Source organism: Nestor notabilis, unplaced genomic scaffold (genome assembly GCF_000696875.1).
Source record: "Nestor notabilis isolate BGI_N333 unplaced genomic scaffold, ASM69687v1 scaffold277, whole genome shotgun sequence".
Taxonomy (NCBI): domain Eukaryota; kingdom Metazoa; phylum Chordata; class Aves; order Psittaciformes; family Psittacidae; genus Nestor; species Nestor notabilis.
Genome location: NW_009937545.1, coordinates 22,425 through 46,141, shown reverse-complemented (window position 1 = coordinate 46,141; position 23,717 = coordinate 22,425). Strand labels below are relative to the sequence as shown.

At 37.1% G+C, this 23,717-nt stretch overlaps 1 protein-coding gene across 1 annotated transcript in view; it reads right to left on the bottom strand.

Annotated features, from left to right (window-relative positions):
* LOC104409074 (solute carrier family 12 member 7-like) overlaps window positions 1–23,717 on the bottom strand; it is a gene marked incomplete at its 5' end in the record, with an annotated part of 39,556 nt that overhangs the window by 8,769 nt on the left and 7,070 nt on the right. Inside the window, 15 exons of the mRNA XM_010018857.1 lie at window positions 1,029–1,133; window positions 2,799–2,930; window positions 3,051–3,220; window positions 3,537–3,732; window positions 6,507–6,675; window positions 8,286–8,390; window positions 10,424–10,543; window positions 12,441–12,539; window positions 13,696–13,814; window positions 16,075–16,249; window positions 17,976–18,033; window positions 18,739–18,837; window positions 20,216–20,383; window positions 22,202–22,413; window positions 23,313–23,554. Coding sequence (XP_010017159.1) covers window positions 1,029–1,133; window positions 2,799–2,930; window positions 3,051–3,220; window positions 3,537–3,732; window positions 6,507–6,675; window positions 8,286–8,390; window positions 10,424–10,543; window positions 12,441–12,539; window positions 13,696–13,814; window positions 16,075–16,249; window positions 17,976–18,033; window positions 18,739–18,837; window positions 20,216–20,383; window positions 22,202–22,413; window positions 23,313–23,554 — 2,169 coding nt within the window. The remainder of the gene's footprint in view (window positions 1–1,028; window positions 1,134–2,798; window positions 2,931–3,050; window positions 3,221–3,536; window positions 3,733–6,506; window positions 6,676–8,285; window positions 8,391–10,423; window positions 10,544–12,440; window positions 12,540–13,695; window positions 13,815–16,074; window positions 16,250–17,975; window positions 18,034–18,738; window positions 18,838–20,215; window positions 20,384–22,201; window positions 22,414–23,312; window positions 23,555–23,717) is intronic.

Sequence of the window (23,717 nt, the reverse complement as noted above, 5' to 3'; positions counted from 1 at the left end):
AAATTCAATGGTATTTGGAACATTCATATTTTACCCTGTCTGATACGAAGAAATAAGCTGAAGGTATAACCGTGATGGCTACATTCAGATAAAAGTGAGTAATAAAAAACCAACCAAAGAAACCCAACATGGTAGGGGGAGAAGAAATAAAAAGCTTCCAAGCAAACTGCACTCTTCAGTAGTGCAGATACCAATGAACTCACAGAGCTGAGAAAAAATTCTTCTGTCTCCACTACAATTTATATGCTATAGACTACAGAGCTTTAGGTCCTTAGGCTACTCATAAAGCATTCATGAGGAAGTAAAATCCTTTAAAGCCTACTGCAGATTGATTAATCACTCCAACTCCTCTGGTAAAATACTAGTGTTCAATAAAGAAATGAGGAAAAACCTTAAAAACACTGAGTAAGGAGTAGAGGAGACACCTTGTGTTTTACTAAAAAGATGTTAGGCAGGCTGACATCAACAGAAAACTACCATGATGCTGAAGAGAAGAAAGAGGATTTACAGCAGCACATTGTTGTAGCAATACAAGGCATCTTTAGGAACCTTAAGAAAATATGGTGAAATGGAAAAAGAGAACAAATAAGGAGGGATTAAAAACCAAAAACCAAAGAAGCCTAAAATAAATTGCAATTATCAGTAGACAAAAAAAAAATACATAAGAAAAAATTTAGTTATTTTATGAATCTAGTTAAACACAGGAGAAATCTCTTATTCGGCATGGGAGGAAAACCAAAGCATTCCATACCTTTTACATCACTAAGAAGTGTTGATATTGGAATAGTTAACAGAATAAATGAGAAGGTAGAAGCACAAGCCAAAAGAAAAAAGCTTTAAAAGTTATAAATATTCAAATATTCACAAGTATACAGGTGCATGAAGCTCGTGACTACAATGTGCAAAATACCACCAGTGACCAGTAACAGTAGGAGAGCAGCAGAAGCAGCTGATGAGAAGTCATGGCCAAGAAACACTACTTTCAGATTTATCACAGAACATTTTCCCAAGGCAAGTCCCTACCTCTTTTTTTCCCTTTCATTCTTTGATAGCTGCATCTGTTTCAGCATCTGAGATCGCTGTTCCATCATCAGTGTTTTCTCATATGTGAATGCAGAAATATCATTTTCAAACTGCAAGAGATTGGAATTAGAAATGTCAGGAGAAAAGTACTACTCAAAAGAACAATGTTTACACAATGCACCACATTCAGTCCTGCATTGATTCAGTCCTGGATGTATTTATAGCATTAGAGTAATCCCAAACATGCAGTCAATCAATCATTTCTGTCCTCATTCTTAAAACTTCATCTTCAAACTGAGATCTTGTACAATGAACTATACCAGTATCAATATTATTTTCAGCTAAATTTGAGGTGCTCAGGGCAGACTTTACACTGGTCTGTTCCAACAAGGCTGCAGAAACGAGAAAGGGTTCAAAGTGCTTCTTGACACCAGGTCTGCATTGCTCCCTCCTGAGCATATGTGCACACTTGTTTCCTTACAAACTGTCTAGAGCCAAAGTAACACATTGTCCTTTCACCAGTGAGAAACATGCAAATAGAAGCTTTTATGAAGAAACTCTGGCACATATTCTCACATCAGCTCAAAGCTAAAAAACAGTGTAAAAATCTATAGCAGTCATCTGTGCTGTCACTGACTTACAACATGTCTCATCTTTCGGAAGATTCTCAGGGTTAAATGGAAGCCTGATAAGAAAAGAATAAATTGTGCTTCCTATACTGTCTTTCTGCTCAAAATCCAACCAACGCTGAGAGTTTTTTAGGGCACTCTGGTCACCATCTTTGACCTGCACATGACACAGCATTTCAGTTTTTTATATTCAGTATTCTAAGCAAAACAAAAAGTAAAATAAATAAAATATTTATCTTACATCCTCATTCAAAATCCTAACCAAATTTTTTCCAAGTAACTTTTTTTCCATAAGCAATTTTACCTATTCTTAAAATCTGCTTTATGGCTGAGCAGCATGATAAATCTTGGTAGGGTTTTTTTTCCCCAGGAACTTGTGGCAATAGAAGTTTTGAACCAGTCAACCCATCTCCATTCCGTATCAGAATGAGTTTTAAAGGGTTTTTGTTTTTGTTTTTTTCTTACTTTGGACATAATCACCTTTGAATACTGGAAATGAAGTTTTTCCTTCGTTGTCGAAAAAAGAGCGTCTAGGCAGACTACAGCTTTAGTCCTTTCTCTTTAGCAGTTTATGGCCAGCATTTATAAAGCAAAAAATGTTACAAAATCCATTTTGTCACTATTTGATCTGTGAATCTCTAGCTACATTATCTTGCTGTTTGGGGTGGGCTGAGGCTTGCAATGCTGAAAACAACAGACATACTCTCATGGGGGCTTCAGGATTTCTTATTCCAGAGAGATACTCATCCAGCAGTTGGAAAGAGGGATATGTTCATCCTCTCTCATGCTGGAAGTCATGGCTTATTACTTCAAGCACTTTCAGCCTTCCAAACTAAAAAGTCAAGCTTTTTTCTTACTGAATGAACTATCTTATAAATAAAATAGGCATTAACACATCAAAATGGCTGAACTCTCTACTTGACAAAACCATTTAAACTTACTACCACATACACTAGCATTGTGACATGGTAAGGTAATCTTAGCTTTAAAAAAAACTTACTGTTCTCAGTGAGACTGCAATCTTTCCCTTTTCATATTTGGGCTAACATCTCTTAGTTTCAAAAATGCTAAATGCATTTTCAATGAATCACAGAATTCGCAACTTTGGTCTCCATTGCACCTAAAGAAAGGTAGGCAGTAACATACCATTTCAACAACTTCCACTTCAGCATTCAGTCTAAGATGATACAAGAACATCTGAAGATCCTTCTTCATTTGAATGCTATTATCATCCATTTGAGCGACAGTGAAGATACGCATTTTACATTTTCTCCAAACCTATCAAAAAGATACTTTACAACAATGTGTAACAGTGATTGCTATCACCATACTTAACTATCAAGGTGATAATATTCATTGCTAGAAAATGAAATGACAGCTATTTTCTGTTGTCCTTGCCTTGTGTTGCCGAAGGAGGAAAGGCAGTAACATCAGCATACCACCATCATGAACAATCCACCACACATCTATGTTCCCTTCAGTAAAACGTTCTTGATTTGTGGGGAATAAGTCAATGTTTTTAGCTACCAACAGTGCTTGCTGAGCTGCTGTTGTTTCACGGACAGTATCTGCAAGAGAAAACAAGACATTTGATCAAGAACTTCTGGTTGTCGTTCACAGCTCTTGGTTTTGTTTTAAATACAGAAGCTTGAATCCTCCCAGATTCTGCTGGAACAGGAACACCCTGGGTTTAATGACTAACATGCTTAGGAGAACAAGAGAAGCCATGGTTGAAGAGACTGAGGGCTGAGAAAACCAATACAACATGATATCAGATGTGGGGAAATACTCAATACTGGATGTTGCGCACAACATCTCCACACAGCAAATGGATTAGTTACAGTTGTAGTAAAAATGCCTAAGAGAAAGTCAATAAACACATACCAACAAAATTCTTCCATGAGAAACGATTTTCTGTCTGCTTCCATGACTGTGGCCATGCCATCAAGACAGTGTTGTGCTTCATCCCTCCTAGCCCAGCCGACTGAATCAAATAGGATATTCCATCTCTGTAATTAGGAGACACCACAATCTGGCAAAAGCCTTTAGTCTTTTCTACTCCCATTAAGGCCTTAACGTTCTGCCAAAGGAAGATTACACGTGGGGACATACAGTCATCAACACTGGTAATAAACACCGCAAGGAGTAACAGCACTAAATAAGAACACATCATTAGCTGCAATGTACAACCAACATCAAGAAACTGCTAATTCCAAGAGAGTGAATATGATTCTGTGACAACTAAAACCTGAAACACCCACCTCTCCAAAGGACAACACACAGAGGATTTTCATTACTTTATTCAGCCATTTATTTCTCAAACAAGATATAAGTAAAAACACATTGACAAAGATAAATAAAATAACACTGCTTCAGGTAAAGTCAAAACTGCTGACTGACCAAAGGTATGACAAGTCCTTCCTTTTGGAACTGGAAGGGTTTGGAAAAATGCGATGCCACGGGCTTTAGAAGAAGAGACTGCCAAAGCCCCTTAAAACACTGACAGTAAGAGGCCAGTTCTTTATTTCTTGGCTCCCAACACGGTAAACAGATGTGAAGGAGACAATTGGAATCACTGTCTGAATAATGACATGATAAACTGACCAGATTAAATCTCCCACACCCCTTTAATTTCAGTATGACTCCCCCTCATTTAAACACAAACATACAGACACATAAGCAAGTAAATTAAAAGTAGCATTCAAAATGATATCGAGGTTGACTAGGGAACATCAGCTCTGGAATTTACTATGTTTCCATAGCACATCTTTAAAAGAGAAAAAGTCTTCAGAGAATTTGGTAGCAAAGCTAACAGGCCCGTGCAAACAGTATCTGTGAGCACGTATCACTTCAAATAGGAGCACTTTTTTAATTTCAAATATGTTTTTTTTCCTTTTTAAAAAAACCCAAAAGCTGTGAATGAAAAAGAATCTTGATTTTCCTACAACTCTTGTAGAAACCTTTCCTAGTTGAAATTTTCCAAACCCAAACTTCTACAATTCGTCTTCATTTCTATTTCAAAAGCGATAGTTTCCTTCATCTTAACACCAGATGTGACTTTCTAGAGAACCTGGGGATTAGGTGTGTCTTAAATACGTTGCTGTTCCTTCTCTCGAACACGTATTTCGCATCAAGTTAAGCCAGCTATAGGTAACACTTCAGATACCCAAGGGTAAACAGTTTCTGTTTAAAGGTTTTCTTGCTTTATTTCCCTGGCCTGATTGTATGCCCAGTCTACTCATGCATGTTGATAACAGCTTATAACAGTTACTTTCACAGAGTAATATTGCTAGACTGTTCCCATGCTAATTGCTCTCTTGGAGCCTTTTCATGTGATAGCAGTATGTCTTCCTACTTTGTTGTTTTAAAAGCCGCTTGGGACTAGTCTGAATACCAGGGAGAAAATAAAACTCAACAGAAAGGTGGGAGGAAACAGGGCAGTTAGCTTTGTTAAGTCCACTTCAAATACTCATCTATTTGAATAAATCACAGGCGTTTTTACACAGCTTTGAAGATGACTCGGATCAAAATAATAAGCATTTCAACTGATACTCTTTTCAATGAGACTGAAGATATTAACTGGTTTTGGAAGATACAGTGGCAATCAAAGCCTACTTCTGGAGTACACTTTATCCTAGTTTTATAAAGGCAACGGAGTTTTCAATAGTATTCAATAAAATACATGAAACACGGTATTTTCTAAAAATGTTTCCCCACCCTATAAACTAAAGAGAGTTTGCAGAGGTAAGCAAATACAACTATTTATACTGAATTTCCCCAATATTGGATTAAAAAATGTAGTACACAGGTTAAGACTGAACAAAAAGGGAAATTCGCTTTGCATTGAAAGACCAAGATGAATGAACAACAGGTCTTCAGAAGCTCAGTCTGTGAACTTCCCTTTTTCCTGAAGGGAACAATTTAAAATTGAGATATTTTCAAGGGCTTCCCACAAAAATTGGGTTTCTACTTCCAATCGGGCAGTACAGTCAAATACTGACAAGTTATCAGGGGGAAAGAATAAGAAGAAACATTCAAATTCAATGTGTTTTCAGCACAGTTAGAGGTCACCTTAAATCACATGACAACTTACTATTTTTCCCTACCTCATCCTGCCTTCTATGGAGATATGGGATAAATGGGAAATTCAAAAAACAAAAAAGGAGAAAAAGTAAAGGATCTCAAGAAGGATGTTGTTTATAGTTAAGCAGTATGATTCCAATAAAGTCTGCTCCTAATCCTAGCTCTGCTACATATTTCTACGATGATGTAGATAATAATATCATGTATACATCCAGAGGATGAAATTATGCCAGAGACATCTGCATTTCATGGAATCATAGAATAGTTACGGTTGGAAGGAACCTTAAAATCATCTAGTTCCAACCCCCCTGCCATGAGCAGGGACATCACACATTAAACTATGTCGCCCAAGGCTCTGTCCATCCTGGCCTTGAACACCTCCAGGGTGTTCACAACTTCATTTGTTAGATAAATGTTATTTTTTTATTAAATAAATCAGTTTCCTTACAAGGTAATTTGTTAAAAATCTATCACTTCTTTGGTTTTTATTTTCCAGGCTGTAATTTGATTGTGAGCCCAAGGCTCTCAATATTAAAGAAAATAAAAAGCTAAGAAGTACCAGCATGGTCTCATCCTATTAGGAAATTTTATAAAAGACTTTGCTACACACACCAACCTATTCTTTATATATAATAATTGATTGTGCTGAGGGTAAAATGTATCGGTTTATTCAATACTTTACAACAGTCTGTTCTAAGATAGAAGTTATCCAGATTAAACATTTAAATACTAATGGAAGTTTCAAGTGTTTCTAAGCTGTCTTGTACATACCTCTTCAGCTTTCTGGGTTTCTGTACATTTATCCAAGTAGATTCCCTGAAGCACAGAGCCCACAATAGTCAATCCTTTACCAGCCTTCAGCTGAGAGGTGAAAGAAAGCAATCTAGGATGTTTCACCAACTGTTCACTATCCAAGTTTAACAAGACCAAAAGTTGAGGTCTGCCAAAAAAGAAAAATAAAAATAAGTTAATCACACACAAATACATATAGAAAAGCAAGTAAGGATTGGAAAATTAAAATTGACAATTAATGGAATGCAGATAAAGTGCTTAATTAATTGGAAAACATTGAACTATAGAGCAAGGAATTCGTAACTTGCAATATCAGCAACTCTTCAGGTGCAGAATACCCGCACATAAGCCATTGTACCAGCCTTCTGAAGAGTTCCCTTAAAGAACCAAGAACATTACTGAATCAAAATTATCACCCTTCCAAGGTCCTCTAGTGCAACCTGCTGCTTAAACATGGTTAAACACTGAATGCACACCAGACTGTTTACAGCTCCATCCAGCTGCATTTCAAAAGCCTCCAGAGAAAGAGATATTAACACTACTGGGTAACCTCTTCACTGCTTAATTAGCACCATCTCAATTTTAATCCTTTTTTCTTTTTCCATGTTATCAGGTTTTCTCATTATCTGACCCTATACGGCTGCAAGGAGTCTGAACCCATCTTCTCAGTACCTTCTCCTTGGTAATGGTTGTTTACTAGTTAATTACATCAGCTTTTAGGCCCCTCCTTAAGCCTTCTCCATGCTGCGTAAGCATAGATCCCTCAGCCTCTCTCCACAGGGGATATGCTCCTGTTTTCCACACCCACCACCCCAGTGGTCCTCTGCTGAACCACAGCAGCCTATTGATGTCTTTCCTATATTAGGGTGCCTAGAACTGCATGAAATATTCTAGATGTATTCTAATGAGTGCTGAGCAAAGAGGAATATTATTTCCCTATATATTTACTTCTCAATACACTAGCTATGCTCCTGTTGGTGCAGCCCACCACGTCACTACCAAGGCACACTGCTGGCTTACTACCTACTGGGAACCACAGGTCCTTTTCACCAAAGCAGGTTCCCAGCCTTGTACCATTGCACTGGACCAGCCTATCCCAGGTACTGGACTTGGCATTTGTCCTTCTGGATATTCATGATGTTCTTGTTGATCCAGTCTTCAACCTGTATAGGTCCTTCCAAAAGTGTATGACTATTTATAGCTTTTTCAGATTCAAAGAGTATCTTGCAAAAACAGTAGTGGACATCTGACCCCATTACATACAAATGGAAAGCAAATGTGAGATTTTGTTTAAATGATATCTAAGAAATTTAGAAATGATTTAAACAAATAATGGGACCTCTGTATATTTATACAATGTATTTCAGAGGGAAAGTTCACAGAATAAAAGGGAAATAAAATTACCCAAACACATATGGAATCACAGCATTTCTTCTACAGAGACAGTGCGACTCAGTGATAACTGTTGCTTTGAGTCTGAAAAAGCTATAAATAATCAAACACTTAAAGTTCTTCTGCACTTTCAAAAGCTATGTTAACACCACATGGATTTATGTTCACCTTAGTTTGCCCATATTCCCAGCAAACTTAATTACTATTGTAGTAAAAAGTAATACTACTACAATGACATCATTTCCATGCCCAAGTTCAAACATTATTTTAATGATGAATTTCACTTTGCCATTAGCTTTACCAGCATATTCCCAATAGATTTCCTTATTTTGAGACTTACGTGACTTTGGAAGGCATAGGGCTTACCTCCAGTTCTTGGTGTGAGGAGGACCATCTTCAACACGAAGCAAAGCATAGCGAGCTGCATTCAGAGACAGTCCTCTGATTCCATCACCCCATTCTTTTTCCGCTCTTCAGGGTGCAAAGAGATTCAATTAACAGGGTCCCAATTATTTATATAAATTAAGTACATTTTCTCACGTTAGGGGTAATGGGCATAAAAAAATAAACACTTTTGTGCACAAAAATGCATCATAAAAACCCCCACATTTTGCAGATTTAAATCAAGAATGAAGACTAACCAAGATAGTCTCAGGTGTCTTCAAGAGAACTACTTATTAATTGTTACTAATATTATGATTTTATTCATATTTCAAAAGATATTTTGTAATCATGAGGCTACTTAAGTTGCTTTTAAGCACTAGAATGAATAAGTAAGGGCTACTTAGAATCATAGAATAGTCTGGGTTGGAAAGTCATCTAGTCCCTTACTTAAAAGGAATTGTTTTAAAGCAGTAGAATGAGTGTCTTTCTATGGATTAGTGTGTTACATCTTTCCTCCAACATCACCACTACAGCTTTCTCCACTTCCTTTTCTTCCCAGGTTCTTTCCCAGACGAGCCTAAAGCTTCATCTGCACTCCTGACCACTTGCAATCTCCCTACATTTTCCACTCCTTTTTGTCCCAGTACAAAGCTATGCTATATGCCATACAGAGACCAAATAAAGAACCGGTAAGCTAACACACTGTTTTCCTTTGTGGGGATTCTACTATGCCAAGGGGTCAATCTGCTTTGCTTTCTCGCTTATTTCCATTCATGCATTTTCCCTGAACTTTGTTACCTCTAGCCTTCTTTCAAAATTAGGTGAAATAAACCAAACTGAATTCAAAAGCTACTAAAAATAATATGGCAATTAAAATGTAGCCTGACAGACAGCACAATCACCTAAGTTTCTTTTACATAGTTACCAAAAATATTCAACTCAAAGCCCAGGTTTTCCCCAGGCAGCAGTTTTTAGAACTTATCAGGGCAAGTCTCTCCCCACTGCCAAATCAGCCCCTGCATTTGTAAAGGCAGGGAGAAAAGAAGGTAAGTTTCTGCAAAAAAGAATCTCTTTTTACAGGGTAGATGTGCTGCCTGTGTGCCAACCTTACAGAGTCTGTATATAAATTCGTATACACATATATATGACTTTTATGCGCACATACACACATACAAGCAGAACTGTTACTGTCCAATCCGACCTTCCTGGCTAAAGTAGGCAAATTAATTTCCTTATGATTGACCCAGTAAATGGAGCTGTCACAATCCAGGAAAGCATCTAATCTGGAAATGGAGCTATTAAAAGATGGAGAACCCACAAGCTGGAGCAGTTTATAACAGCTGATCCACTTAAGACCTGTCCTTAATCACTCACCAAAACTGGCTTTGCTTCAATTTCCTGCTCTAACACCTTACTATTTTTCTTGACTAGAATCTTTCAGCATTGGGTATCTTTCCTTAGAAACGGAAAGCACACACATTACTGATCATAATCACCACCAGGGTATGTTGTTTGGCTGGAGTTTTTTTGGTTGGGTTTTCTTTCTTTATGAACTCAGCACGTTTAAGTCTCCTACTCACACGGTGTTTCTTACAGGTGTGGCTCTGTAAGTGGACCTTGCCAAAGGCATATAATGCAAAGTATGTTCTAATTTACAGACAATCTAAGCCTTCAGAAAATAGATAATTTTTGGTGGGTGCTCTGGATTGTTCAGTATGATTCAACCTAGAAAGTGTGCTAAAGTCCACACGAAAGAGAAGCATTTTTGGGCTTCAGCACCAATTAATAAGAAGGTAACAGTTCTGTATGTTGCTGTTTGATACTAAAAGGTGATATTCCTGCAGCACCAAAATATTACACCAACATCTCCACTCAAATGAAGATCTCCCAGACTTACTGATTCTTATTTTCGTTAGTTCTGGCTGGTGAGAAGTTTGGAACAGAACTTCTAGAGAAAACAGAACCTGAAAACTTACAGCCCTTAACAGAGACAGGATCTTACCTTGTTTCAAGGAATACTCTTAATTCTATTACTTCAATTGTATCTATTTTATACAAAAGTGCTTTCTGCTGAATGTTAAAGATATTAAATATAGAATAAATAAGATATATGGTCTTACCCTCTATATTCTATGTATTTGTATATACATCCTGCGATTAGCATGGCAATCAAAGCATAGTACCAAGAGCAAATGAACATCAAGGCAAGACATAAACTCATCCCCAGGAATGAGAGAGTCCTAAAAGAAACCATTTTTTTCCATTTTTTTAAAGAGGCATGCAAATGTTCCACAAAGTCAATTTCTTACTTAACTTAACTTCCATAACTAAAGGTCTTCCATAACTAAATGGCCTTTCTTCTTCAAAGGCCATTTCATAGCTACAATGTAAATACAAATACATTATCCCAATTTTATTTTATATGTATAAAAAACCCCCAACATTCTGAATCTTTGTGTAGCAAAAATGCTACAATTGAACTAGATATAAACAATAGCTTTACTACATTTGTCACTTCTGAAACTCTATTGGTACCTCCAAGCAAGGTCTGTTTCAAAACACATTTCTATTGCTTATTTACTGTTAATTTCAATTTAAGCTAAAAAAAGTACTCAAACAATACTAAACATATAGTATTTTACTTCCACCAAAAATAGTTGATTAATTTAAACTGAATTTGACTCATTACTTATATTCTCCACTTCAGTTGTGGCCTGTCACTTAGGCAGGAACACAGGATATTAAGACGGTAATACAGAAAACGATCTTTCAAAGGCTACGAAGAATAACCGGGTGTTGAAAGAATTACAGAAGCATCTCCAGATTAAAGTTTATATACCTGGTTTGCCCACATTATTATTCAAGATAGATGTAAATCAGCTCAGAACTGGACTGTTTTGTGAATGCTTTTAGTCACATATGACACCCCAGACTTCATTTCACCTGATTTCCAGTTGCTTTCACTGTCATGACAGAATGTTGACAGACCTATCTTTTGTTTGGTACCTTTGGTTTGCTTCTTTAGTACCATACAAGTATTGAGGCAAAATGCATCCAGTTTTAAATCTAAGAAATGCTTTCTACCTGTTCTGAAGACATCAGCATCTGAAAGAACTACAGGTGCTCTTTCATGCTTGACTTAGCCAACGTAAGACTCTACTTTCACTCAAAAATATAAAGCCCAATTCCAATATTGGCCAAGCATCCAGGCACCAGCTTTGGTTGGAAGTGATGCCACAGCCACGCAGCAAGTCAGTTGGCTCACTGATTTCTTTGGGAAAAATATCAAAAAGAATTATTGCCAAAAGGTTACAAACTCTGCTGCTGACATCTCACACAACCTTTTGCTTTTTCCTGCCTCATGATGGTCCATCCTGTACCTCTTGCCTACCCTCCATCTTATCCATCTGCACTAGCTTTTAAGCTACTCTGTACCACTTACTGTACTTCTGCCACAACCACATTATTCAGGAAAGGTGGAACAAAGACAAAAAAGTCAAACAAAACAAACCCCCCAAACAAACAAAATCCAACCCCCCATAAAACTCTGAAAGACAACAATCCTTCATTTTCCTTTCTGATGTTGCAACTACTACTAGGTGTTTGCAGTGACAAACTGGGAAACAGGCACTATGTATTTAGAGGTTTTGACACCAAACTACTAAGTGCCTTCTGAGCATATTCAAAAAGATTTTTTCAGGGCAAACCCATGACATTTGATTGTCGCTCAGGTTTTTTTGTAACTAAAATGAAAATTGTATCAACCTTCCTGAATGTTAAAGACAGACTATATGCTTTTTCATCTTCATTCTCACATATAGATAAGATCTCTTGGCTTACAAGCAATATTAAATGTCATCCCAAAGCCCCTTCCCAAAACCTCTACATTAGCCACATCTTTCATGATCACAGCTATTACTACCCCATTCTTGTTTCAAAACACACTCCTCCTATTGCTTATTTACTGCTAATTTGAATTTAAGCTAAAAAACAATATTGCTCTTACAGTGTTTTCAGTGCATGAACCATAACTCATTGAAGTTAGAAAAGAGGCTTTACTTTATTACTGAAATAAAATCAACAATTTGGGGCTGCATAATTAGTTTTAACTCTTTTGAACAAAGGAATATTCCCTACCAGTGGTAATACTTGAAACGAGGTCTCCAGTTGGGAGTGCGTAAAAGAGTCTGAACTGCACAAGCCAGATTTACAAACATATAGCACATGAGGAAAAACCTGTTAAGGAAAAGAAAAAAAAGCATTTTCCAATAGAAAATTAACTAGAAAGATTTGCATTGAACGGCTGAACACAATCCAAAAAAGGGTATGAACTTGTACACTGTTTTCAGTGGCAAATAGAACACAAGATGTAGCTTAACTTAATACTAGCCCTCTAAAGATGGTATTAGCATAACAGAGAGCCTCAAAGACTTTGGAGAAAGCACAGCAAACAGCTGACAATCAGAGTGTACTGGTTTTGGCTGGGATAGTTTTTCTTCACAGTAGCTCATACGGTGCTACACTCTGGATTTATAACCAAAACAATGCTGATAACACAGGGATATTGTAGCCATTGCTGAACAGTGCTTACACAGCATCAAGGTCTTCTCTGTTTTTCTTGCTGCCCTGCCAGCAGTCTTGGGGAAGGGACACAGCTGACCACAACTGACCAAAAGGATATTCAATACTGTATGACCTTGTGCTCAGCAGTAAGAGCCCACGGAAAGGAGGAAGAAGGGGGACACATTTAGATTGCAAGCTGTTCTTTTTCCAAAGTAACAGTTACACATGGTAACAACTTTCCTGGTCATGGCAAAACACCCGCCTATTGATCGTGCATTGAATTCCTTCTTTTGCTTTGCTTGCGCCTGGAGCTTCTTCCTTATCTATTAAACTGCCTTTATCTCAACCCATGAGTTTTCTCACTTTCACTCTTCTGAGTCTCTCTCCCATTGCACTGGAGGGATCAGGCAAGCAGATGTGTGGGGCTGAGCAGCCCACAAGGGTCAAGCCATAACACATGGGATAAGCTTCCAAGGCTAAGTCAGTAAAACAAAGTTCAGTTCCTACCCAAAAACATTAAATTGTTTTGTCTGTGTCTATTAGATGCACTTGAACTAAAATAATATGATGTTTTATTTTTAAATCCAGTTTTTTTAAAGTTGGTGTATTTTTACTAGCATTCAAGAACTCTGTCATGGAAAAAGTTTTTTGTGTCTCAGAAATAAGTTCCAGCTATTTTGTTGTTTCATATTTCCTTGAGGATCAAACAGGCACATAACTTGTTAGAAAACAAAGTCTAACGTATTATTTCAAAAAGAAAATTTGTTACCTATTTAAAAAACAAAATACTATTTAACTTCAGAAGACAAAACACCACATTGATACTTACATTGAAAGAATTGGTGCTACACTGTCCAATGAGGCTATCAAAATTCCTATTTCACAAATAGCAGCAGTGAGGAGCAGAGCCCAAGTTGGTTCTCCATTTGCTTTTCCATGACCAAATACCTAGTTCAAGTCAAGTAAACAATAAGATTAGGGAAAGCTATTCTGTATACAGTTATGAAATATGGTGCAGATTGCAAACTAACTCTAACTGCAAACAAAAAAAAAAAAGTCATTGGTTAAAAAAGAAAAGGAAGCAATCCATACTATGAGAAAGTCACAAACAAACGTGCAAAAATATACATTTCTAATATGAGATTTTTTTACTTAAATAAGCAATGACTGTAACATTAAAATACGACTGCAGCTGCTGTTGAAATAAACTTAAGTAACTTAAAAACAACATGTATCAGAGACTCATGCTTAGTCTATAAGAAGCTAATACAGTTGAGGGCAGTATTTATTGTAGTATACAGAATAGGCATCAACTCAGTACTTACAAACACAAGTACTAATCTTTAAAGAGGATTTATTTAAGCCTATGATCCTGCACAGAGCCTGCCAAAAATCATTTTGCATGTGGTAATTTCCACTGGGGAGAATTCTATCCATCTATACTGGTGATAGGTGGCAAACTGCCTCACCTCAAGTTGTTCCAGCTGTATTTATTCTCCTCACTCCCATTTTCCATAATGGCTTCCTTTCCAAACGTCTAGGTGCTCCACCTCGCTCATTCTGCATACTGTCTTCTTTCCTTAGCTTCCTATCATCCAGTCTTCCTTCCCTTACACTAAAAGCAACTTTTTTTTGGCTCTATATTAATCTCCTTCCATTCATTCCTTAATTCATGCAGAATCTGTACCACTCCAAAATTGCAAGCACTTTTCAAGCCTCAAATCCCTCTTGAAACATCCTGCTTCTCCTGGATTCCCTCTTCCTTTGCTTCCCAAACCACACAAAATTTTTTCCTTCCTATTTTCACTCCTTTCAAATCTGACTCTGATAAAATGGAATCGTACAGTCACACTCTTACCAAGTACCAAAGTACTTCAGACAAAAATGCAATTCTTTGTCTCTCTCAGTACAACCCAACTGTCCTGGTTTCAGGACATTAACGCATTGACTCATTGTAGGCTTCTCCCAAGCTCAGGAACCAAACCAAGCTGCTCCTATTCTATACCTAGCCCTCATGAAGACAGATATCTCTGAATAGAGTCTTACGTCATTCACCAAGTGTAATAGCTCATTTTTAACATAACATACTACACTGACCTCAGATGTGAGACACTGACAGCGACATCTGATCAAGACACCAGGGGTAAGTGTGGGTAAAGTAGGCAATAATCAAACATAGGTTTGGTCACATAATGTAGGTATCAAAATAATGATATAAACCAAACAAGTGCTTCATGTCATCTTCAGGACTCTATTCATACACAACAGCCTATTCTCCTAAATTCAGCCCTAGCTACTTTCTGCACTATCTGCAATTTCTTTCTCTGTGCTAAATTTGACAACTGTCCCCTAACTCTGCTTCAAAACCACCCAAAACCAAATCGTAGTCCTCAGATATAATCCCATTTTTTATACTTGAACCTGTTCTTGGTAGGTTATCATTGCGCTATGCAAATGTTGGGTATTCTTGACAATTTGAGCTAAACTTTCAAACTCCAAGCTCCATCACAGAAATCACAGCTTTGCCTTCTAGACATCATTATCTTTTGGAATTTTATTTATTTTAACTCAAGTCTAGTTGTCTGGTTTTTGCAGATCCTGCCCAGCAATTGTGTTAAGTATCTTTGAGCAAGGGTTCTCTTTTCTTCTGTTTGCCAGCTCCCTTAACTTCCTTTGAGACAAATCCAATTTATTTATTGTTAAAACATGCACAGCAATGTTGGAACAATCTTAATGTTCACAGCCATGGGACACTCTTCTATTGTTACATCTTTGTTGACTTCATCTAGCTGACAAAAATGAATAAAAATTAAAATTGTATCTCTGTGACACAAGTTATGCAGTTCCACAGTGAGATTAAATCAACTCTATTCACAAACAGAAATTGTAAACACAGTGTGAAGGCAAGAAGTTCAGTTTGATAGTTGCTTTTTAGGTCATTTATTATAAGTATATATAATTATTATAGAAGACTTGTATTCTCAGTTTTGAGCGATTAACTTTCATGTATAAGAACAAAAATAATTAAATGTAATTGCACAGAAATACCGCTGTTCAAACTTTGTCCTACAATAGTTTGATCTATTACTGTTCACAATTAGAACTGAGCTCCAAACCTTTTCCTCACAGTTCTACAGGAATAGCAGAAGTAATCCCTCGTTTGTCAAAATATAAACTGTATTTGAAGAAAAAAAACCATAAATCTCACTTGAATAAATGGCACAATGCCATCTCTTGCAATGGCCTGCAACAGCCGGGGTGCACCAGTGAGACTCTGGAGACCAGCACCACACGTTGAAAAGAATGAACCAATGACAATGACCCACGGAGAAGGCCAGGCCAGTGTACCCACCACTAGATTTCCATTAACTGCTTCTCCAAACCTTGAGGGGGGTGGGGGGAAGAAGAAAAAGCATCAGTAAGCATTAAAACAACTTTCAGTATGGCTTCATCATGCATGTTTCAATCTTTTTTGGACAACAGCACTTTTCAACAATAAACACCTTATCATAGTATGCACTAGATTTCCCAACCAAGCAAACTCTCTTTATTCTGCTGGTTAAAAGAAAACATAATTAATGCCTCTAGGCAGACATGCAGCAAAATTATCAGGTATCTTGGCAGACTGCAGAATTAATACCACCAGCAGAAGTATTTACACATGCATCCTTTAGGTCCTTGTGACTGCTAAGAACTAGACTGCAGAAGTCTGATCTAGAGATCAGATATACCCTAGGGCATAAACAGAAGATTTGCAAAACAAAGTATTAACTTTTCCTTTTAATAGTGTGTGACAGTGACTTATGACCACAAAGAAACTATGAGACACCATCATCTCCAGTTATCCACATGCCTTCTGACTGTCATGCTACCTGATGCAGTTTTTAAATGAGTATATAAAACAAGCTGCACATTTATTCTTAATTCAATTTCTATTGAATTCACATTCTACTGCCTGTGCATTAATTAAACACAGGGTAGGAACCACTAGAAAGGATGAAAGACAAACAGTGAAAGATGTACGACCTACATTTTCCTATGGCAGATATGCAATCAGTAACGAAAAGAAAACCAAAAACCCCCAGTCTTTAAACCAGACCAAAATCTGTATGTACTGTTAGACTGGATTTCAGCCAAACAAGAAGTGGCAGCACTGTAAGTGAAAGATCATGGATTCAATACAAACCTGGGCCTTGGTAGAAAAGAGAATCAGACACCAGCAAAGAAACAAATGTGAAACCTGCCAACAGATTCATCTTACTCAACTTCTCCTAAGGGAGAAATTCATCAAAATCAGGAGATTCTGTTCGTGCTTATCTCCATTACATTTATTGCCTTCATGTTTCATATTGTGCCCCAAATGACCTCAGGCAATAACATGGATGAAAACTGACATGACTCCTGATCTGCAACTGATATTTTAAAACAAAAAATACCTTTACATCCAGCGGAAATTCTAGGCCTGATGGTGCACTGCAGCCTCTCTCTTGAACTCTCCCTGTCATGTCAAAAAGATCTTTTTCTGCCTTTGTCCCTCAGGTGCATATTAGTCCTCCCAAAGTAATACCACTGCCCTTACCTCCACCCAGCAGCTCCACAAATACTAACTACAATTTTCTTTCTCAAGGACATCTTATTAGGGCCAGTTCCACTTCAAACATTCATCTTCAAAATTCAAACATTTATTCAGGTTGGATCTAAGGCACAAGTTCTTCCCTGTGAGGGTGCTGAGGCGCTGGCACAGGGTGCCCAGAGAAGCTGTGGCTGCCCCATCCCTGGCAGTGTTCAAGGCCAGCTTGGACACAGGGGCTTGGAGCAACCTGCTCTAGTGGAAGGTGTCCCTGCCAGTGGCAGGCGGTTGGAACTGGATGATCTAAAGATCAAACGAATCTATCTTAGATTCTGCTTCTACTTCTTGAAGGGATACAGTCCAATAACCTGACCAGTTCTTGCAGCCGTCTCAGTTTAACAGATAGACTTTCCCTCCAGTTTTGACTTAAGCAAAATACATCACATACATATTTCCCATAAGAGCCATTAATAAGTCCTGTTAACATAACCCATGATCACACACACTCTCTGTAAAATTAGAAGTTGAATACAACTTACTTATCTCTTAATATTACACCTTCTATACAGGCACCAAACAAGACTATACAGGAGAGATCTATTACTGAGACTGAAGGAAGATATCACGGTAAATAATCAGAGACAAAAAGAAACACCATCATTTTTCACCTAGGGATGAAATTAAAGTGGCCAAGATAATGAAGTGGGTTTTTTTGCTGGTGGTGGTTTATTCGCTCTCATTGGTTTGTGGTGGTTGTTTTTTAATTCTTCTCTGCTACAACATTTTGGTTTAAATTCTCTACAATTGCATTTGATGCACAGTTGAACTGTGAAGTAATGGAAGTCACCAGTTTGCACATCATGCAACAGAAAAGATATTTTCTCATACAAATGAGCATTTGTGTCTTCTAGGTATTGAAGGACTGAATTTCTACTGCTGGTAGTTTGCTTTAAGATTTTTCACTGATTATAGAGTGTATCACAACAAAGCAATCTGCCAGCTGAAACATGATGCTAAAAACTTCTATATCACTTCACTAAAAGTATGTTCTATCTTGAAATTCGAAGCACTACTAGAATATAGAAATAAATAGAAACATTTGTATATAGACATAAAATCCAAGCTATTTTAATACTACTTATTTATAATATTTGTACTTTAGACAAATACAAAATATTTCTTTTCTGTTTAGATTTCTTTCATTTTATACTTGGGCAACTCTAATGACTTTTCAATGAAAAATCCTGTTATACCTACAGAATGCACACGAGAAAAAAAGCAAAGTCACAGCATAAAGGATACAAATAAAAGACGTAGTTGAAATAGCCAAAATTGTTCCAGTAGGAATAGATTTCTGAGCATCCTTAAGATCTCCAGATCTGTTTGAACCTGCCATAATACCTTAAAAAAAGACCAAGTTTATATGTAATAAAACCCATTAATACTAACTTCATGTCAATAATAGAATGGGAACATTTAACTTTAAGCCTGATTTAACACATCATTACCAATGAAGTAGGCTATAAAAATGTACAATCCTGCACAAACCCCCCATTTATACATTCATTTAATCAGAAAGTTGTGTTACCATCCCTTGTTGACTGAACAAATTCCAGAAAGCTCAGGAAAGTGACAGATAAAAAAACCAAACAAAACAATTATTTTTAAATATAACTTCAGAGTTGCTTTTAAAAAGAGGAAATACAGAAGAGTTAGCAAAGTAAGTTATAAACTAATAGGGATTTACCAGTTTTAGCCAGTGTTATCAAACGCACTAACTTTCTACTAAACAGAACATACATAATCAATAAACTATATCCAAAAGTACAGAAAAAAAAGGAAGGAGCAGGCAGGAAGTACAAGAAGAATGGTGAAGGACATCACATGTACACATCCCTGTTTGAACCTAACAAGAGAAAAAAGTGTTTCCGAGCACATATTGAGACAGGAAGGAAAAATCATACAGCAACTGACTAATTCTGCCATCTTTCCCAGAATTTCCTGACCACTGTTGGAGGCAAAACCATGGAAGTTAATGTCAAGGCATTCCAATGCAAAACCATTGTCAGACTTCATGCAATGAAATCCTAACCATAGGATCAGATATGATGGGATGCTGATTAAAAGGCCTGAAGTAGAGAAATGGAAACAGCAGAGCACAAGAATGCAAAGGGACACCTCCACCTGGATTCTCCTAGCAAGCACTGCTACAGCTTCTTGTGAGTTCTGTTTTGTTATTTCATGTTAGAATTGCTTGAGCTGGGACTTTGAAGAAAAATGTCTCTTGTTATTTCAGTCAAATGTGACCTGAGGGGAAGTATATACAACTAATCTCACCTTAAAACTCGACAAAAAAAAAGCCTCCAACATTTGGAGTTGCAAAAACATATTGATATTTAAACAAATCACAGGCAGTTCATGCCCTGAATACCTGAAACTATCGCCTTAATACTCAACTGTTCTGTCATCTGTTTGAAGTTTAAAATATTATAAAGGCATGCATCTTATTTTAATTTAGCACTGAATAACACATGGAGCCTTCATTTTCATTCCAGACATAGAAAATAGCACTTAAACTGATTCCTTGTTTATGTCCTTTAAGTGCCTAAAATAACCTGCTGCCAACTATGTCTCTCTAGCACCAGAGAGTTCTGGGTACATAAAACTTGGATACACAGACTAGCAATATCACATGCCATCAATAAACATATACACACATATTTAATCTTTTTTCAGCTGTAAGTACACATCCTCATTCAAGAAGAATAGTTGTATCTACCTGTCACAGATGGGAAATAAATCCCTACAAGCATTGTGAAGTAGGTCATGATGTCTGTAAAAACATAAGGGAGTCCACTCATTTTTGTATCTTCTGATCCAGCAACTGATGGTTGATCTTTTTTCTCAACTATTGCTCCTTTTTCTGAATAGGTACTCCACAGATTATCTACAAGGGGAAAACAAACAAAAGCCAGCGTCATGTCTTTGTTTCAGGATATTAAGTAGTGAGGATGTAGTAATCTTATGAACCAGATTGTTTTTCTTAATACAAAAATCATGATATTTCTCAACATTTCCTTATAAAGCCAAGAATGCAGCAATACAATCAATGATAATTGTAACTGGTGGACATTCCCACTGTATGTCAGTAGAAATGCAGTAGCGTAAGGCATGTGTCATGCAAGATTCTCTCTTCCATTAAAGAAAGATTCAGTTATAGAAGTAAATTCTAATCGGTTTGTAGAATGTCCACTTGCATTGCATGATGAATGTATTATCAGGATCTACTGTGAAAAAATAAGGAAACTATTACCTCCAGGCAATCTTAGCATATATTTGTATTTCTTGTTCTTGCATTTAGAGGTGCAAGTCAAAAAAGAAATGCTACTTATCAGTAACTTGAGTTCTGTTGAGACCTGCTGTAAAGAATAACCCTGCACAACAGCTCAGGACTCAGCTGGCTGTTCATGGTGAAAGTATTCCACCTAGCAGAGTAACCAGACTCCAGAAGAGAACTGATAAGCACAAAAATCCAAAGCAAGCAAAACCCAGCAGAATGTCACTCAAATTCCCCAATAAACTAAGGAAGTATTAACTGAACAGAATGCTATGTGTACCAGTTCATTTAAATGAAGAGGAATAACAAACAGATCTAGAGATAAGACTGGAGCCATAAAAAGAAAAGTTAAGGAAATAAGACAATTGCAAACTTCAGAAATTTTAGCAGAGATTTGAGAAGTGAGATAAAACAAGACAAAGTCTCCAAATTAACATCCACTCCCTATGGAGCACAAAAAGAAAGACCAGTTTGTCATCGCTAAAGCACCAAGTACTCAAAGAGGACTCAACAGTCTGTGTCCTTTATTCAGTACAACACAGAAGTGGCAATGGCCTGAGCACTCCAATGCATACAACTTTAATTGTGGAGCATGCATGCCAACACGGGTTGGTAAAATCAGCTTAGAGATCTGTAAAATAGAAATCATTTCCCATTTCATGACACAGAGCTTTGTTATGCTTATTTCCTACCCTCGTTTTCCCCAAAGTGATAATACAAGAGGACTTGAAAGTTAGGATGAGAAAAAAGGGTAACAAACCAAACTTTAAGGAGAAGAGGTATCAGAACATCTACTTCATCCCTAGAAACATTGTTTGTACACAATACAATCCATTACATGTTCAAAACGAGTCTTATGAACCAGTGTAATTGGAATCCCAAGCTGCCATAACTGTACAGGAATGTAAACAGAAGAAAATCTATGGACTTTCTTCATAGAACATCTCCTGTCCAAATGCTAGACTGGAAGCTAAAAAGACTCTAAGCTCATCACGAAATTGCTGTATCACACTGGACAAGCCACAGGAATTCATTCCTCCATGCTCCATCTGTAAAGTGGGAACAAGTTCTCCCTCAGGAGTTTGACAGTGTGTTAATGAATAGCTTATTTCAATAACTGTATTTGGCATACAAAAAAGCTAAACGCTTTTAAAACAAACAAGTATGAAAGTGGGGTTTTTTTGATAGAAAAATGGCTTTTGGAAGAGTACCTATAAAATTCCATTGACCTCCAAATTAAGGCACTTGATAATAAGATTCTAAAACCAGATGGAATCCTTAGAGGAGGAAGCATGCTCCAGGTAGGATTCTTTCACACAAACAGATTAGAGCTGAAGTAGTACTGACAGGCTAGACCAACCACATTACTGAACAGCTGTGTGCCACATGAATAATGCCCAAAATAGTTAAATGTGCTTTCCAACTTACCAATGAGAACTCCACTCATTATTCCCGGAATCCCTTGAATTTCTGTTACATTATTGAGACTAAAGTAGTCATCACATGTAGCATTAAGTGAAGAACTATCACAGAACAGGCGCCACAAAGTTGTAGTCCTTGTTTCATTATTGCTTTCAGTAAATTTGGCACAGACATCAAAGCTGCGTTTTGACAAGGTCCGGTTCCCGAGGAGACAGATACTAGACAAAAAGGTAAAACCAGTGATCCTTCAGTATAGTGTTTTGCACTGAACCACTTTCTGTCCATTAGACTTCTTCAGAAACCTGTTCTTTATAGTACCTATTTTATGGCCTATGCTATATCTAGTAACACAGTAAATAGTCTCTGCATATAAAGCTACCCAATAATCTTTAAAAACCTGACCCAAAATTTCTACTTTAAGATATTAATAGCTATTCTGCCTCCTGTTTTATTCTCTGGAAAATACAATCAAGTCAAAGATGCACAAAAGATACATCTTGCATACTAACAATTGGACAAAAGAAATAATTCTTAGAAAGCAAAGAGTGGTACGAGCTAAAGGAGCTGAGAAGCAATATGGCACATGAAAAAAGTAAAATTCAATTTTGTTAACAAGAGGGTACAAAGCTGTCACAAACACAAGTGAACTTAGCACCACGCTGTCTCCATTTTAAGGACAAATTGAAGTTTCAAAACCCTCCTTGCAACAAGGAAAGTCTGAAAGTCTGTTTCTTTTATAACCGCGGCTCACAGCTACAACATTTTCTTGAACGTTTTACTTTATTCTATACGGTTTTAGTTTAATTCTTTAGATAAAGTAGCTATATTTACTGCCAGCAAAACCCACCTTCCTGTTTTTTAAGTGCAGATGAAACATCTTTTGGAGCATGTGTTATGATCAACGAAAGAAAGACTCAGATAGGTAACTTGAAATAACAAATGAGGACATCATCCCCCAAAACACATAAAACCTACTACTGAGGCCAAAGTACTTTTACTTTGAAGTTTAGCTTAAAAGATTAAATGGTTACAGCTGCTATGCCCTTCCCACACTCTTTTTTCTTTTCCCCCTACGTTTTTGTAAATAACCCACACTACTTAAAAATATCAAACTTACGGGAAGTCGGGAGGGTCAAAAGCAGTCTTAATAACTCCAGCGTATATGGCAATAATGGAAAGAATCACACAGGCAAGGAAGACCAGTGCAAGTTTGTTCACATACTTTACTCCCACAAAAACTACTATGGCCATCAGAATGATAATGCATGTTCCATAAACTCTCATGTTGTTCAGCATAGCCTCTGTTTCTTCACCTACTTCTTCTGCTTTAAATATAGCAGCGCTTGGAGAAATGTAGGTCTGCAAGAGATAGGGCAAACTATTATACGTGTAATAGGCATTTTATTAAAAATTCATTTACTCGAACTTCAAAAGCTAAACTTCTGTTACAATATCAGGTTTATTCCTTCACAAAACAGTTCAACCATATGACAGGGGCATTTTGGAAGAGTGGATACAAAAA